The sequence below is a fragment of the Phalangium opilio genome, unplaced genomic scaffold (assembly GCF_054372755.1).
Source record: "Phalangium opilio isolate 3A_F unplaced genomic scaffold, DU_Popi_V2 ptg000650l_1, whole genome shotgun sequence".
In the NCBI taxonomy this organism is placed as follows: domain Eukaryota; kingdom Metazoa; phylum Arthropoda; class Arachnida; order Opiliones; family Phalangiidae; genus Phalangium; species Phalangium opilio.
Window position 1 is genome coordinate 94,026 of NW_028324245.1, and position 14,970 is coordinate 108,995.

Consider the following 14,970-nt stretch of genomic DNA (forward strand, 5'->3'; position numbering starts at 1 on the left):
ATTTAAAAATAGAAACTTTTAGGCCTATTTTTATTAATTTTAGAGATAATAATCCAACTATTTATGGTTCAAAGTGTAATTATAACTCATTTAAAGCGTTATTTCAATAGCGACATTAGCCTGATGGTTGTCAAAAAATATACCATACTTAATTAAAACACTATCGTAAGAGAAACCAATTATATAAGCTTACACATTAAAATCGATTTCTACGTTGTAGATCCAAAAGTGGCATCACGTGACCACAGGAATAACGACGCTCCTTTTAGGCCTAATATATAATTGGAATAAAATAGGCCAGGATAATTTTTATAATTCATGGTTTTTATTGAGCTTTTGTGTGAACGTTTTTGTGATAAAATGTATTAAAATGTTTTAATAACTGATTTATTTCAGATTTTTTTGAAACGCGTGTAACACAACAACAAAAAACTACGTTTTTTGGGGTATTTGTAATAATTTAGTTACATACCTGTAACTACATGTATCAGGCGTAGATGTATTTAAATATATTGTGTGAAAGTTTTTTATATTTGATTCTTTCGAAACAACATGGTGGATTTCCACGAAAAGCAATGTTTTTTATATATATTTTTTGACGGTGAATGAAATCACAATACATCTTTCGGTTGGAACCCTTATGATCAAAATTTAGGGTGGCTCTTAAAAGAGCCGTTTTTTTTAGAGATTTAAAATTTTTTTTAATTACGAAATTTTTGATGATGGTTGTCTATTTCTTGGATTTGGATTTCGTCGCCTTTTTCTTGCCTTTCGCCGCGGCTTTGGCTTTTTTAGGCGCAGCTTTTTTGGCCTTTTTCACGGGTGACTTCTTCACTTTAGGTGGTTTCGGCGTCGTAGCCTTTGCAGCGGCAGCACGCTTGGGTTTCGCCATTTTCTCAACAACAACGAGGATTTTCGATACCAAACGAGTCTCTCGGTCGGCGTGGAAGGTTTATAGCGCTCGAAAACACGATCCGATGGATTCAAAAGTTTAAGCGGGAAATATCGCTGGGATAAAATGTGGCGCCACTGTGGTTTTATACCGAAGAATCCAAACAGATGACGTCACTAATTTTTGGCTCATTTCATTGGATGTTCAAAAAGCGACGCTCAACTCGAACCCCCGCCATCGCGGGAGAAAAAAATTCCCGCGCACTAATAATTTCTCTTGGGGGGTGAAATTTTTTTAGGCCTAATGATTCTATCTATGTGGAAAGTTGGAAACCTTAAAACGGATATAGGCTTAGGCTAACTCTACTATTTCAACACTTCAAGTGATTTACTTCCAGTAATACCCAGTCCAACTGGTCTATGTCGAAAGTTGGAAACCTTAAAACGGATATAAGCTTGGGCTAACTCGAATATTTCAACACTTCAAGTGATATACTTCCAGTAATACCCAGTCCAACTGGTTCACTCTTCAGCGCGTCAAAAACTCCCCGAAACTAGTTTTGCGTGCCCCCCCCCTTGAAAACAAAACAATTTCCAATTCGTTAGGCCTCGGCTTATACTTCTTAACACTCATTTTAACTATCAAATATAATTTTACCATGATCAAATATAGACTGTGTTCACAAATGTGCAAACAATGCTCATACCTCTTCGTAAAAACATTAACTTTCAAAATAACAGCACGTGAAATTTTGGGTGCGGTTACTTGTTAAAGTTTGTACCATTGTTAGTGTATAGGCTTATGTTCATGAAGAAATACTTACTAAACAAAGATATACGCTCATGCTATGCTCACAAAATTTTTTACTGTTGTGATATTTTATTTTCCCGCCAAAATTTCCCTAGAATTTTAGAAACATAATGGTTACTAGGTTAGGCTTAACTACTCTTCAATAAACATACGTATGCTATGCTAACAAAATTTCATACTTGTAAAGTTCTAAAATGTTTTCCAGCAAAACTCCCCTAGAATTTCAGCGACATAACTAATTAACTAAACTACAGGCATAATAAATTAACATTTATCAGTCCTAAGCTATTAAAATTTTCAGATCCTAGGACCACTAGAGAATGTAGCATCAGGGAGTAGTCTGCTACCTGGTAGCATATTAACCTATCTGACAGTCATTGACTTAAGTATATAACACAGGCCTAAGTTCAAATGATTCAGCCATGCTAGTAAAAAATCAATACTTGCCACAATTTAATAATCTAAAATTATTTATTAAACTGAAAACGAAATTGATGAATGCGGGCGAAGAATATATTTACATCTTATGTATACAATACACTTATTGGTAAAAACCTTTGGTCAAAATTTGGGTGGCCCTTAAAAGGGCCGTTTTTTTTAAAGTTTTTTTTTTTTTTTTACTTGGAGCTGGTGTACTTGGTCACGGCTTTGGTGCCTTCAGACACTGCGTGTTTCGCCAATTCTCCGGGCAATAACAAACGGACAGCGGTTTGGACTTCCCGGGAAGTGATGGTGGAACGCTTGTTGTAGTGAGCCAAACGTGAAGCCTCGGCAGCGATTCTTTCGAAGATATCGTTGACGAAAGAGTTCATGATGGACATGGCCTTCGAGGAGATTCCAGTATCAGGATGGACTTGCTTCAAGACTTTGTAGATGTAAATGGAGAAGGATTCCTTCCTCCTCTTCTTCTTCTTTTTCTTGTCGGTGGCACGGACGGCTTTTTGGGCCTTGCCGCTTTTCTTCACAGCTTTTCCGGAGAGTTGAGGAGGCATGTTTTACAATCGCTTTGCTCGGGAACGAGAGAGAGAATGATGCTGATCGGAACGACGCGAGAGCTTTTATCCGAAACACCAGTCTCCAAGCGCACCAATGATATCGCTCTCTAGCCAACCAATCATATCGCGCTATTCTCGTAGCGCTAGAGGAGAAAAAAATCACGGCGCGCGCTCTCTGTCTCTCTGCTCGCTCTAGCGTTTTTCCCGCCAAAAAAATAATTTTGAAATACGTGTGTAAGCGTTGTTAGGCCTAATGTTGTTAATTTTGACCGTTAGGACTTGAAAATGTTAATAATAACATGTGAATAATTATTTCAAATTTCTCATGGAGGAATATTACATTCCTTTTAATGTTATAAAGTGTACATACTGGTATAACAATAGTATTTGAGTGGCTTGGAATTCACACAATGACAATAATAATGCTTGGCATGAAAACTAGTATTTGAGTGACTTGGAATTCAGTTACATAATAGAGAGTTTAAGCATCCCCTAAACGCGTACGTGTAGCTACCTTCCACAGTGCATTAGACCAATGCATTGTCAAAGGTGGCTACACGTACGCGTATAGGGGATGCTTAAACTCTCTAGTAAAACTATTCTTTCTGCAGCTTGGAATACGTACACTAACACTATAATAATGCTTGGTATAAAAGGTACCATTTGAGTGGCTTGGAATTCATACAATAACAATAATAATGCTTGGTATGAAAACTAGTATTTGAGTGGCTTGGAATTCATACAATAACAATAATAATGCTTGGTATGAAAACTAGTATTTGAGTGGCTTGGAATTCATACAATAACAATAATAATGCTTGGCATGAAAACTAGTATTTGAGTGACTTGGAATTCAGTTACATAGTAAAACTATTCTTTCAGCAGCTTGGAATACGTACACTAACACTATAATAATGCTTGGTATAAAAGGTACCATTTGAGTGGCTTGGAATTCATACAATAACAATAATAATGCTTGGTATGAAACTAGTATTTGAGTGACTTGGAATTTAGTTACATAGTAAAACTATTCTTTCAGCAGCTTGGAATACGTACACTAACACTATAATAATGCTTGGTATAAAAGGTACCATTTGAGTGGCTTGGAATTCATAACAACTATAATATTTAAACAAGTCCCGAGTGGCCTAGAATTCATAACACCAAAGGTGGATAACAATAAGACTATCATTAGGCTTTACATTAAATGTAGTCTCTGAGTGGCTTGGAACTTATACACTAATGTTATAATAATATTTAAGCGGCTTGGCATATGGAAAATTAGTTTTCAAAATGTATTTCCCCACAATATTTACTTCAGAACGGACCTAGGCTTAGAGTCAAAAGATATGCATGTAATTTCAAAGCTATCAGTTTTAACAAAAACACAATATGTTTTCTTCAACAATAGTGTTAAATGTTTTAAGTTTATTATATTTGAGCTGTGCAATTAAGGCAATTTATTTAGCTTGTGTATGGTGGTTTGCTCTGCCTCTAATTATTCACATACTTGAAACGTTTGTTCCCATGCGCAGCTTGGGAGGTAAAACCCAATAAAGGTTTAAGCACGGATAAATAATGCAGGCGAGGAAACCTACATTATAGACAACCGCTTAGCCGCTCCAACAGACCTAGCTTTGCATATGCTGACAAGTGACAACCGACAACCGAAGCTGGAAAAGCGTATTTGGAATAATATAGCGAGTTGCCTATCCTACAGTGTAAAAACTAATTTCCTCCTGTGAATTCTTTACCCATGTATTCATTAAGAATATCTAATATTAAATAGGCCTTTGCATAAGAAAGCGTAAACAGAATTCAAAGTACGTGGAAACGCAGTTTATTCTTTAGAATTAAACAGAGATCATGATGAATTATTTACACATTTGAACAATACATTTTAGATAAAACCTCTAAGTTAAAATTTGGGGTGGCCCTTAAAAGGGCCGTTTTTTTATGAACAGTTTTTTTTTCGAAGTACTTAACCTCCAAAACCATAGAGGGTTCTTCCTTGTCTTTTCAAGGCATAAACGACGTCCATGGCGGTAACTGTCTTTCGCTTGGCGTGCTCTGTGTAGGTTACGGCATCACGGATGACATTTTCAAGGAAAACCTTCAGGACACCACGAGTTTCTTCGTAGATGAGTCCAGAAATACGCTTGACCCCTCCACGTCTGGCCAAACGACGGATAGCCGGCTTGGTAATACCTTGGATGTTGTCACGAAGTACTTTTCTATGACGCTTGGCACCCCCCTTGCCTAAGCCTTTGCCTCCTTTACCACGACCTGACATTTTCAGCAAACGATTAAACACGAACTCCGAAGCGAACGAGACGAAACGAGAAGTGATAGTTTGTCTCTCGCGGCCGTCGCTTATATACTCCTATCTCTGACGTCACCGCCTAGAGAGAGATTACTCTGGTTCCGTTTTATCTCGCTGAAGACGAAAACTCCGGTTTTTCATTGGTTGGTTAAATATTCTAGCTTTCAAGTCGCTTCCGGGCGACGAAAGTTTGAATTTTTAAATGGCGCGAAATATTTGAGGGAAATTTTGAAAAAACGGGGTTCTTTTTTCCCTTTTTTTAATAGGCCTATTTTTTAATATTTTGAAATATAGTCTTTCAGCGGCTTGGTAGCGTATATAATTCCCATAGATGCGATTTTTGTTGGTTCATTTCTAAGCAGCTGAGAGACTATAGTTAATTCGGTAATTTCTATAGTACCCTTTCTGAAGATAGAAAATTTATTAGTCAACCTCATTAGAGGTTAGTAGACGATGTGGATTACCTGGAAAAGTCAGGAAAATTCATTCCTTCTTAAGAAAGTGACCGAAAATAATAAGTTACAAGTACACCTTCTTTCAAAAGATTGACCCTAATAAGTGGTGTATCACCTTAAGTTTAATTTCACAAGACCTTCTATAAGTGATTTGAGCACGTGCGATTTTTTTTCCGCGCCTAACTTGAAATAACTAGCACGTGCGATATTTTCCGGGTCAAACTTGAAATAACTAGCACGTGCGATTATCTTTTCGCGCCAATTTGAAAGAGCACGTGTACTCTTTTTACTTTGGTCAATTTTTTTCCTATTCTTTGCAAGGGTTCGCCTTTTACTCGTAAAAGTGACGGTAAAATATTAAAAATGTCCTTTTTAATCACAATTTCATCTAGAAGACGGCAACGTGACCTCCCATTGAACCATACCTAGATCCTAACCATAACATAACCATAGCCGTAATAATAAAGGCTTTATTAGAATACCTCTTGAAAATTAGGCGAAAACAAAATACAAAGAAATGCTTTATTAAATGAGTATCATATTATGACTAGATATAATACATAATTTGCTTGTTCAAAATTCTTGAAAGGAATCGTCTTCCGAGACGTAGAGATCATTATCGACCATATTAAGATCAGAACGATTTGAATCATCAATAAAAACCGAATCTGAAGTATCAATTGAACTATATCTCGATTCGGCGTATAAATAGTTCAAACTTTCCGTCGACAATTGACTATCCAAAGTAGTACAAGTACTTCGAGTCGTCTCGCGTACGGGTTCGGCGTAAATGTGAACGTTCGAATTAAGTCCATTAATCCGATAATTATCGGATTCAAAGGGTTGAGAATAAATTGGCAGTAAGGGCAAACCCGAATTTAATTCTCGTCTTTTCGGAGTTTCGGGTAATTCCTGACTTTGTCGTTGCTGTAAAGAATCCCTGATGACGACATCTTCGTACGCAGGGATTTGGTAAATGTGCTCCTCATCCGTATTAGGGATGTCGTTAATTCGTGCCAATTGGTAATGACCATTTGTGCCCGTGTGGCGGTTTTGAATTACGGAAGTTGAGTTTGAATTGGTCAGGTTAATGTGGAATAAACTTTGGGATGGTCGATTCCCATTTAAACGGCTGTGTTTAGGATATAGGATGTTGATTATGTTAGATTTTAACGCTAATTAGACTTCTTTATTGAAATTAAGTCTAGCGCTTTTGCCGAGCTTTCATTCTCCGTACACTTTATATAAAGAAATTGCGTGTAATCTTGATAGGGTTAAAATGAATACAAGTAGCAACCCATTGGTGTAGGGAGAATCATGGAGTGATTAGCTCCTCGGTTTATACTACCGCGCTATCTCTCAAAAGTAGGAATGTAGGTGTAAAAATCTTATTATTATTATTATATACCTTTTTCGGAATACGTATAGGCAAACCGCGACACCAATAATAACAATGGCAGTACCAACTCCAATTAAGAAAGAGACTACGGGTACTGAAAATGCATAAATTACACCCCGACTTTAGTATTTTTCTATCTTAGAAAAGGCGAGGGGCTAATTACTCGCCGTAATACGCTTGGGAAAACCGATTTGCCTGACATTTCCATGTTTTTTCCGATATATTTCCACTGCAGGAGCGGTGGTTTTTTGGAATTGGTTATTTTTAGGCCAAACTTACTCAAGCCTAAAGTTTACTAAAAGTTACAAATTCCCACGAGTTTTCCCTGAATTTTACAAAAATATTATAAGTTCCCCCGAGTTTTCCCTGAATTTTATTAAAAAATATAAATTCCCCCGAGTTTTCCCCTGAGTTTCACTAAATATTATAAATTCCCCCGAGTTTTCCCCCGAATTTCACTAAATATTATAAATTCCCCCGAGTTTTCCCCTGAATTTCACTAAATATTATAAATTCCCCCTAAATTTCACTAAATATTATAAATTCCCCCGAGTTTTCCCTGAATTTCACTAAAAATTATAAACTCCCTGAGTTTTCTATGAATTTTACTAAGCATTATAAACTTCCCCGAGTTCTCCCCTGAATTTCACTAAACCTTATAAATTCCCCCGAGTTTTCCCCTAAATTTCACTAAATATTATAAATTCCCCCGCGTTTTCCTTGAATTTCACTAAAAATTATAAACTTCCTGAGTTTCCCCCGAATTTTACTAAGCATTATAAACTTCCCCGAGTTTTCCTTGAATTTATAGTCAACAATTTTATTTCCCTGGCATTTCCAGTTTTCCCAGTTTTGTATGAACCCTGCTCTGAGAGTGATTAACCCCTCGAAAATAAGCTTAATTTAAAACGTAAATAAACAAATAAAACCTAGAACAACGCTGTTAGAATCAGTAGGATTTCGTTCTTCCAATTTTCCACTTCTCACATCTTTAGAATAAGTAAACAAATATACGATAAAATTAATGTAGGACAATATTTCAACTCCCAAAGATAATGTTTGTAATTATTAGTGTTTGCTATGATATGATAAACGACTGGATGTTGACTTGTTTATGGGGTAAACAATTGCTCAAAAAAAATCAATCACCTATCTCTAAGCAATGAACGTCGGTCCAAATTCCTTGGGTACAAATCGTAACCCCCAAGACCGGTGGTCCCTTATCGTCAAAATCTGGACCAACGCATTGCACGTGTATTTTTGTTCCCTCGCTGATAATTTTCGCGCCAAAATTCTCGCTTCCCATTTTCCCGCCAAAACCGTCCTCGTTAAGTAATCTAAAGGCGTCGTTGAAAACGGGCGGGGGGCAAAACGATTTCCCTTTACCATCTGCCTCCGCCACTCCTAAAAAGATTCGAAAGATTACATATCGAGAGGGGATAAGTTCGCACCGTTCGCACTAGATGAATCTAGTTTGAGATAAAGCCACTTGACACCATAGCCAAAGGCTCTGAGACCCTATCTATCTCCCTTCAAAGAGGGACTAGTAACAAAGTAACAGGCCTAAAAGTGATTTAGGCTTATAGATTTTTAAATGTGAACGTATTTACAAAGTCAACATACTCGGAGGAGGGTTGGTTTCGGCTTTCACGGCGTTACACTGGAAATTTAGGGGTGGTTTCCATTGATAGTGACCTTGAACCTCTGTAGAAGGCTCACACGTACTTTTTCGCGCTCCAACCGGTTCGTAGCCTCTGTCGCATTCGAGCGAAACCGTGAAGTTACCGTATACCAAACGACCATTGTTCACTTCAACGCTCGGATTCCTACATTGGGTGGTTAGGCCTAAAATTCGGGTTTAATATTAACCCTAGTTTCAAACTAATATTGGTTATTTCTTTTAATTACCGTCGTTTTTGGTAGTTGTGGAAACGGTGGAGCTTATTTCAGTAAATTTAGCAACAATTCTTTGAGATGGTTCAAAGGGGGTCGTTGAACCATTGAAAGGTTGACAAAACAAGGGGTTCCCTGACCATTCTTTGTAGTCGCCCACACATCTCTTATACCTGTCCTTAAACGAATTTAATACGAATCCAGGTTCGCAACGATATTCGACACTGTCATTGTAAACAAAAACATTGGACGTGGACTTTTTCAGTTCGACATAATAGCCGTTCGCGATTGAAGGTGGTCTCGAGCACGTGATGGGCCCTATTTAATTTAAGCCTAATTAGACCTTGGTCAAAAAATTTAGGTCACGTCCCGACCTCACCTTTACACGTTGGACTTCTTGAGCTCCAACTGCCATTAGGGGTACAATAGATCTTGTCGTTACCGACCAGTTTGTAACCAGGGTTACAAGTAAATATATAGTAATGAGAACTAGAATTGAACATTGACCGACGGTATCCATTCTTCAAACCATCGGGAATTCGACACGGTAAATCTACGCGTCGTGTAAAACGCAATTAGTTTGTACGAAGCTATCCTAAGAATTAATAATTATGTACCGTCAGTCGTGAAGAGTTCAACTTCACATAATTCCATGAATTGGTAGGAATTTGTGGAAGTAGTGTTCTTCCTTTTAACATAAACTACTTTTCCCGTCGTGTTTTGAGGGCAGAGGAATAAATGCTCCACGTCTTTGGACTTATCATCTATTTAGAAATAATTGTCGCGTGAATCGGTTAAGCCTTAATTACGAGAATTTAATTAGTACCCGTATATCCTACAGTCTCCAGACAAAGTGTAATAGAATTAGTTTGACTAGCAATACCAACAGACAGTTTCTGAATATTTGTTCCTAACAAAAGAATTTGCAAAGACTTTTAAGAAACAATTTGAACCCCTAAAATTATATTCTAGGGCCATACTTCTAGGGGTCGTGATGCGAATACCGGAAACAGTTTTACTGGGGTCAATTTCACCCGCCCAAAACAAATTATGGGTAAATGTTATGGCGCAAGTGGTATAATTCGAATCTACCGCCAAACTAGCAGCGTGGTTTAGATATTTGCTAGACTGGGTAGCATTTTCCACCACCATTCTCGTACCTGAGCGTATGGTATAGAAGATATATATTTGTAACCAATTAATATGGTATCGTAATTAAAATATATACCGCAAGACGGAATATTTCCTGTCCAAACACCATCAACGCAAGTTCTGTACTTGTCCCCAAAGAGTTGATGACTAACGGGACACGAATACTCAACCCTATACAAATAACTGTAATTGGATCGTGAATTTTCAAGTCTACCCGCTACGGGAAGTCCAGGTTCACCGCACCAATCATTGGCTATAGTTTGGCATATTAACGGAAATTAAATTTAATTAATCTCAGTTAGCGTATTCTCACCTTCAGATGGATGTACATGTACTACGGCCAAAATGACTAGGATAATTGTAATAGAATTAAAATTAAATAATTTAAACTCGCGCAGCATGATTCAATTTAAATCATTATTTTGAAAAACATCCTTCAACGACATTCTCGTGAAAGATATGAAAAGTAAGCAGCAAAAATCAAAGGGCACTGAAAACCTTTGATGAAATAAAGTCTGAAGGGATTTCCGTTTCCACCGTTTTCTCGTTAAATGTTTACAACATTAGTATATTAACTGCAAAGTAGACTAGTTTTAGGGACCCCGCCCCGCCCCCCTCCTTTTGATAAAGGTAAAAAAAAAATTAACGGCATTGCGTCAAAGTTCGAAGTTATTATTAAAACATGTACAGTTTCGAAACAAAGTTGGCAGTAATACAGTAGGGGCTGGATATTATGGGGCTTTATCACAAAAACAGTTTCTAATTATCGCTACTTCAACCGGAAGTGTTAAACTAAAACGAGTGTACGATGTAGATTAGGATGTATCCGAGTTTCTTGACTTCCTTTAAAAATAAATCAAGACCACCGCCTATTTAGGCCTATAACATGAAAATTAGTCTTTGTTCCGCGCATTGCTTTAACAAGCTCCCACCCCAAGATGGCAGAGATTTTTCGTCTGCTTAGTTGTATTACCGTTCAGACAAAGGACACAACTTGCGTCCACCATCTTGGGGTGGAGACAATTAATTTTCTCATTAATTAAAGTTCTTCGTTATAAAGTTCATTGTCTGTAAATACTTCGCTCCCTACAGAAATGACGGAGTCGCGTTGGTTACTAGAACTCCCATTAGGTTCATCGTAATTAACTTCCGAATAGATATGTCTACTGCATTCGTTCATATCCGTCTCCTCAACAGCAGACGTGTTACGGCTAGTTTGGTCATACAGGGAAGGATTCTCGTAGACCAGTTCAAGAATGTCCGGAACCCGAGGGTCCTTTGCCGGTGGTCTGTTAGTCAGACAAGCTGAAATGGTTGTAGATGTCGAGGATACGGTGGCGCGGTCCATTTCCTCGTAGTTAATTCCGTTATAATAATGATAGTAACTAGAGTCTCGACGTTGGTCTGGTTCGACCCTCGGTTGTCGAGTACATCTGGGATAACAAGACGTACTCTTTTGAAGATTAGTCAAAGACAATGACACGCTCTTAAGCTTACCTTTTACGACCAAAAATGATGCAATAAACAAAAATCATTACCAAAATGGACGACACAAAACCGGACACAGTTCCAACTTGTGATTGAAACAAGGAAAGGAAGTCAAAAATACATCGGCCTACAACACCAATTACTTTAGTTTACCAATGATAAGTTTAGTTGACCCCAAGTGAAGCGTTTCCGTGTCTTTAACAGGATTTTGAGATGTAGTTTCGTAGCTTTCATCTTTGTTGATGTTAATTACTTTAGTCTTTTCAATGTCCAAGGTCACGGGAATAGGACTGGTGGTTTCAACCATGACGCAAGACACGTTACTGGTAGTCCATCCTTCATTCATCTGACATTGAATAGTCGTGGGGTTATCACTATCTGGTTCAAAACCATCTTCGCAATCCAGATCAAAGGTAACAACACCAGTGGCATTTTGCGTTTCATTGCTGTTGACCCATACCCATTTGCCATTCTTCACAGAGATGTTAGGCTTAGCGCAGGTCTCTAGAACCATGATGTTTTTATTTTATTAAGTAGAAATACTGACTTTCAGGACTCTCCCTATAATACCTTGACATATAGGAGCCTGTTGGGACCAGGTTCCATTGGGTTGGCAGTAGGACGTGTCGTTACCAATGAGAATATAACCGTCTTTGCATTGGTAAGAGACAGTGGTACGATTTTCGTCAAATTCGTAACTACCATATTCGGGAACATCGGGAATTGAACAGTTTGTTGAATTGTGCTCTGTATTAAATACCGCTTTAAAACGTTAACTCATTAATAATATTTATAAACTACATGAATTACTTTCGAAGATTGACACTTCAATCAGACTTATAGGGGTTGATATATTCGAGTTAAATTTAATTGTCATCTTGTCGCCTTCAATAGGATTCTCGCATAAGAAGTAATCTATTAAACTGGTATCGCGTTCTATAAACGAATTTTATTAATTTTAATGAAGTAATTAAACGCTGTTATTCGATTAAAAAAAATAGTCAACAAACTACAGATTGAACTCCCGGAAATGGTGGAATTTTCCATAAAGATATTTATCGTAACCTGGAAATCAACTAACAAAGACATGTTGAAATTAAGTCTTACTTCAAGAATGTATAACAATTTAATAACTACATACCTTTTGAACCGACGAGACGAACGGCAATAACTCGATATATTTTAGTAAAAGTGATATTGACGTGTCGACCAACAGCGTCGCCGGGTAAGATAATGCAGGAATTCTGTTGATCGTTGTCAGATAAACAAGACTTGGCGTCGATACCATCGCTCTGGTACTTATGTTTTAAAGATTGAGAGACATTGCGAATGAAATTCTCCTCGGGATTGACTATACCCATGAAAAACTCCTTTCAAATTCAACACACGAATTAGGTCATGAAAAACTCTCGTTACCAACCGCAAATAGGAATGTTTCCATTCCAAACACCGAGGTTCCTTTGACATATTCGATTACCACTACCAATCAAATACCCAGGGAGATGACATATGTATTTGACATTAGAAGTATTTGTATAAGTAACTTCTTGCAGCCCCTCGAAGAAGCCAGCATTACCGCAAGGATGTCCATGATCTTGCGTGAAATTACATATCCAAGACGTTCAAAACTATATCTGGTATCTAAAATGCATTCTCAGGAATAACTTACAACTTGGCCAAATGGAAAGACAAGCAACTAAGAAGACAGAAGATGATAGCGACATAAATTTCATCCTGACCCAATCAGCCAGTTTCACATTTTAAAAACAAGATCTTATTACTAATGTAGTTTCAAAATTCGTCGTATTTTTTAAGATAGGAAATGAAAAACAAACTTCCTTTTCCAGTTGTTACGCTTTGCATACATGTAGATCAAGAGTTATAAGCAGGAAATCCGACTTTATCATCTACAAAATGAAACCTAATGCCTAAAGTTGTTAATACTTACAATATGTGCCATTAGTAGTTCACTACTTGACGTAGGCGAAGTGCGCGGTGAAAATAAACCTAACCAAACCAGGGTAATACTTGGAACAAGGAACTCGTGACGAAGACAATTCTTAATAGTTTAGAGCCAACAAAAGAAGCGTTATGACGTCAATGCTAACTTAACTTTCTCTTCGTTGCAAAACTGATCATTATGAATTAGAACAATTTTTACAATAAAATTAGGCAAATTTTACTAAAAAAAATACATGTTAAAAAAAATTGTGTGTCATCAATATTAGAGTCAATTATCTTTTGATCTATAGTTATAAAGAACATGATCCTGCATAACAATCGGTTGACCGTCGTCCATCTCGGAGTAGAGCGGGTCAGCGTAAATATGGGCACTGGCTGAAACCACTCGTTTATTTTCCTCGTTAAATTTATTGAAGATTTTATTTTCCAAGATATCTGGAACATCGCTTCTCGGTCTTTCTCCTCCTTCAACTCCATCGTCAAAATGGGAGTTGGAATGACTCACAGTCCCGGTTGATTGCCGGTTACTGGAGTTACCATCGCAGCTACGATTACGACGGTGGTAAGATATGTCGAAGGAATTGGACCGTTGGGACGAATGGTTGAGACGATTTCGACCCGTCACGTTACTGAGAAGTAACCTTACTTAATCAAGCATCTGTCAGCATAAACAAGCCGAAAAGACTTACCTCTTACGTTTACAAAATAAAATTACGGCAACAACACCTACTACAATAAGAATCGCGAGAGCTCCAGAAACAACCCCGAAAGCTATAGATAAATTATTGAATTGTTACTTAAAATACCGGCTTGTTTAGTGAAATTTTAAACATGACGGGCTATGACGTAAGCTAGACCACTTTAGCTAATTCATGTTAGACTTAAATAAAGTTCTATTACGAGTAACCTAGAAACTGTTTCACGTTACACACCAAAAGTTGAGTATAGAAATCCCTTTCCACGACGTGGAAAACTTGTATTGTTTCCTTCAGGTCCAGAGTAATTATCTTAAAGAAGGCGAATCCAATTAAGATATTGAAATTTAAGAACTGAAAACATATTCTAATTCCACGTGAAATAGGCTTACTTGGATGACTTTTAACGCAAGTAGGCGTAGGTTTTGACCAAGTACCATTCTTGTTACAAAGGGTACTCTTAACGCCTTTGATCTCGTAACCGGGATTGCAAGAGAAGTCGTAACCCTTGGTGGTCGAGGCAATTTTACCTCGAATTTTACCGTTAATTGGCGTGTCTGGAGTTTCGCAGCCAACCGAACTCGCTAATCAAAGAAAATGTGGTTTAAGGGGATATTCCATAGGTTAAAAAAGTCAAGGAAAACCATACGATGTTGAATACGAGGTGTAAGTTGACAGAGACTAACTGTAACTTCCTTGGTAACGAAATTCTGACAAAATACCTGTAGATAGTTTCACGGAGAAACAATCTAGTCTAACGGTAGTCAGGGACACTACAAAGTTTGTAAAAGTTTAAAACAAAATTTTCTCGAAAGTTTAGATAGCGCAATTTACCATCTAACTTAGGCTGATGTTTGACATGTTGCAAAGAGTTTCATGGTTGTTGTTACCATGGTGCAACGAAAA

General features: G+C 37.5%; 4 protein-coding genes across 5 annotated transcripts; all 4 read right to left on the bottom strand.

Moving 5' to 3' along the window:
* Positions 1–303: 303 nt before the first annotated feature.
* LOC149588386 (histone H2B) lies at positions 304–2,744 on the bottom strand. Of its 2 annotated transcripts, none has more exons than XM_089862612.1 (2): positions 1,882–2,744; positions 304–1,793 (listed from the first exon to the last, which is right to left on the bottom strand). In XM_089862612.1, exon 1 carries the CDS (start codon positions 2,692–2,694, stop codon positions 2,320–2,322), a length of 375 nt encoding a protein of 124 aa, XP_089718738.1. In that variant the 5' UTR covers positions 2,695–2,744; the 3' UTR covers positions 304–1,793; positions 1,882–2,319. The 2 variants fall into 2 exon arrangements, with proteins under 2 accessions (XP_089718738.1, XP_089718739.1); XM_089862613.1 differs by having other exon boundaries at positions 304–637; positions 710–2,744.
* A 1,770-nt stretch (positions 2,745–4,514) lies between these two features.
* LOC149588387 (histone H4) lies at positions 4,515–5,051 on the bottom strand. Its single transcript, XM_089862683.1, has one exon. It carries the CDS (start codon positions 4,988–4,990, stop codon positions 4,679–4,681), a length of 312 nt encoding a protein of 103 aa, XP_089718809.1. The 5' UTR covers positions 4,991–5,051; the 3' UTR covers positions 4,515–4,678.
* Positions 5,052–5,989: 938 nt separating this feature from the next.
* Positions 5,990–10,505, bottom strand: LOC149588388 (uncharacterized). The gene is made up of 12 exons (XM_089862714.1): positions 10,233–10,505; positions 9,996–10,172; positions 9,748–9,927; positions 9,594–9,677; positions 9,385–9,531; positions 9,147–9,320; positions 8,783–9,085; positions 8,498–8,719; positions 8,024–8,278; positions 7,804–7,863; positions 6,884–6,968; positions 5,990–6,607 (listed from the first exon to the last, which is right to left on the bottom strand). Exons 1-12 carry the CDS (start codon positions 10,318–10,320, stop codon positions 6,049–6,051), a joined length of 2,334 nt encoding a protein of 777 aa, XP_089718840.1. The 5' UTR covers positions 10,321–10,505; the 3' UTR covers positions 5,990–6,048.
* Positions 10,506–10,576: 71 nt separating this feature from the next.
* LOC149588389 (uncharacterized) lies at positions 10,577–13,533 on the bottom strand. Its single transcript, XM_089862715.1, has 9 exons — positions 13,077–13,533; positions 12,828–13,001; positions 12,549–12,758; positions 12,418–12,483; positions 12,218–12,343; positions 11,978–12,154; positions 11,561–11,911; positions 11,417–11,492; positions 10,577–11,352 (listed from the first exon to the last, which is right to left on the bottom strand). Exons 1-9 carry the CDS (start codon positions 13,138–13,140, stop codon positions 10,959–10,961), a joined length of 1,638 nt encoding a protein of 545 aa, XP_089718841.1. The 5' UTR covers positions 13,141–13,533; the 3' UTR covers positions 10,577–10,958.
* Between the last annotated feature and the right edge of the window lie 1,437 nt (positions 13,534–14,970).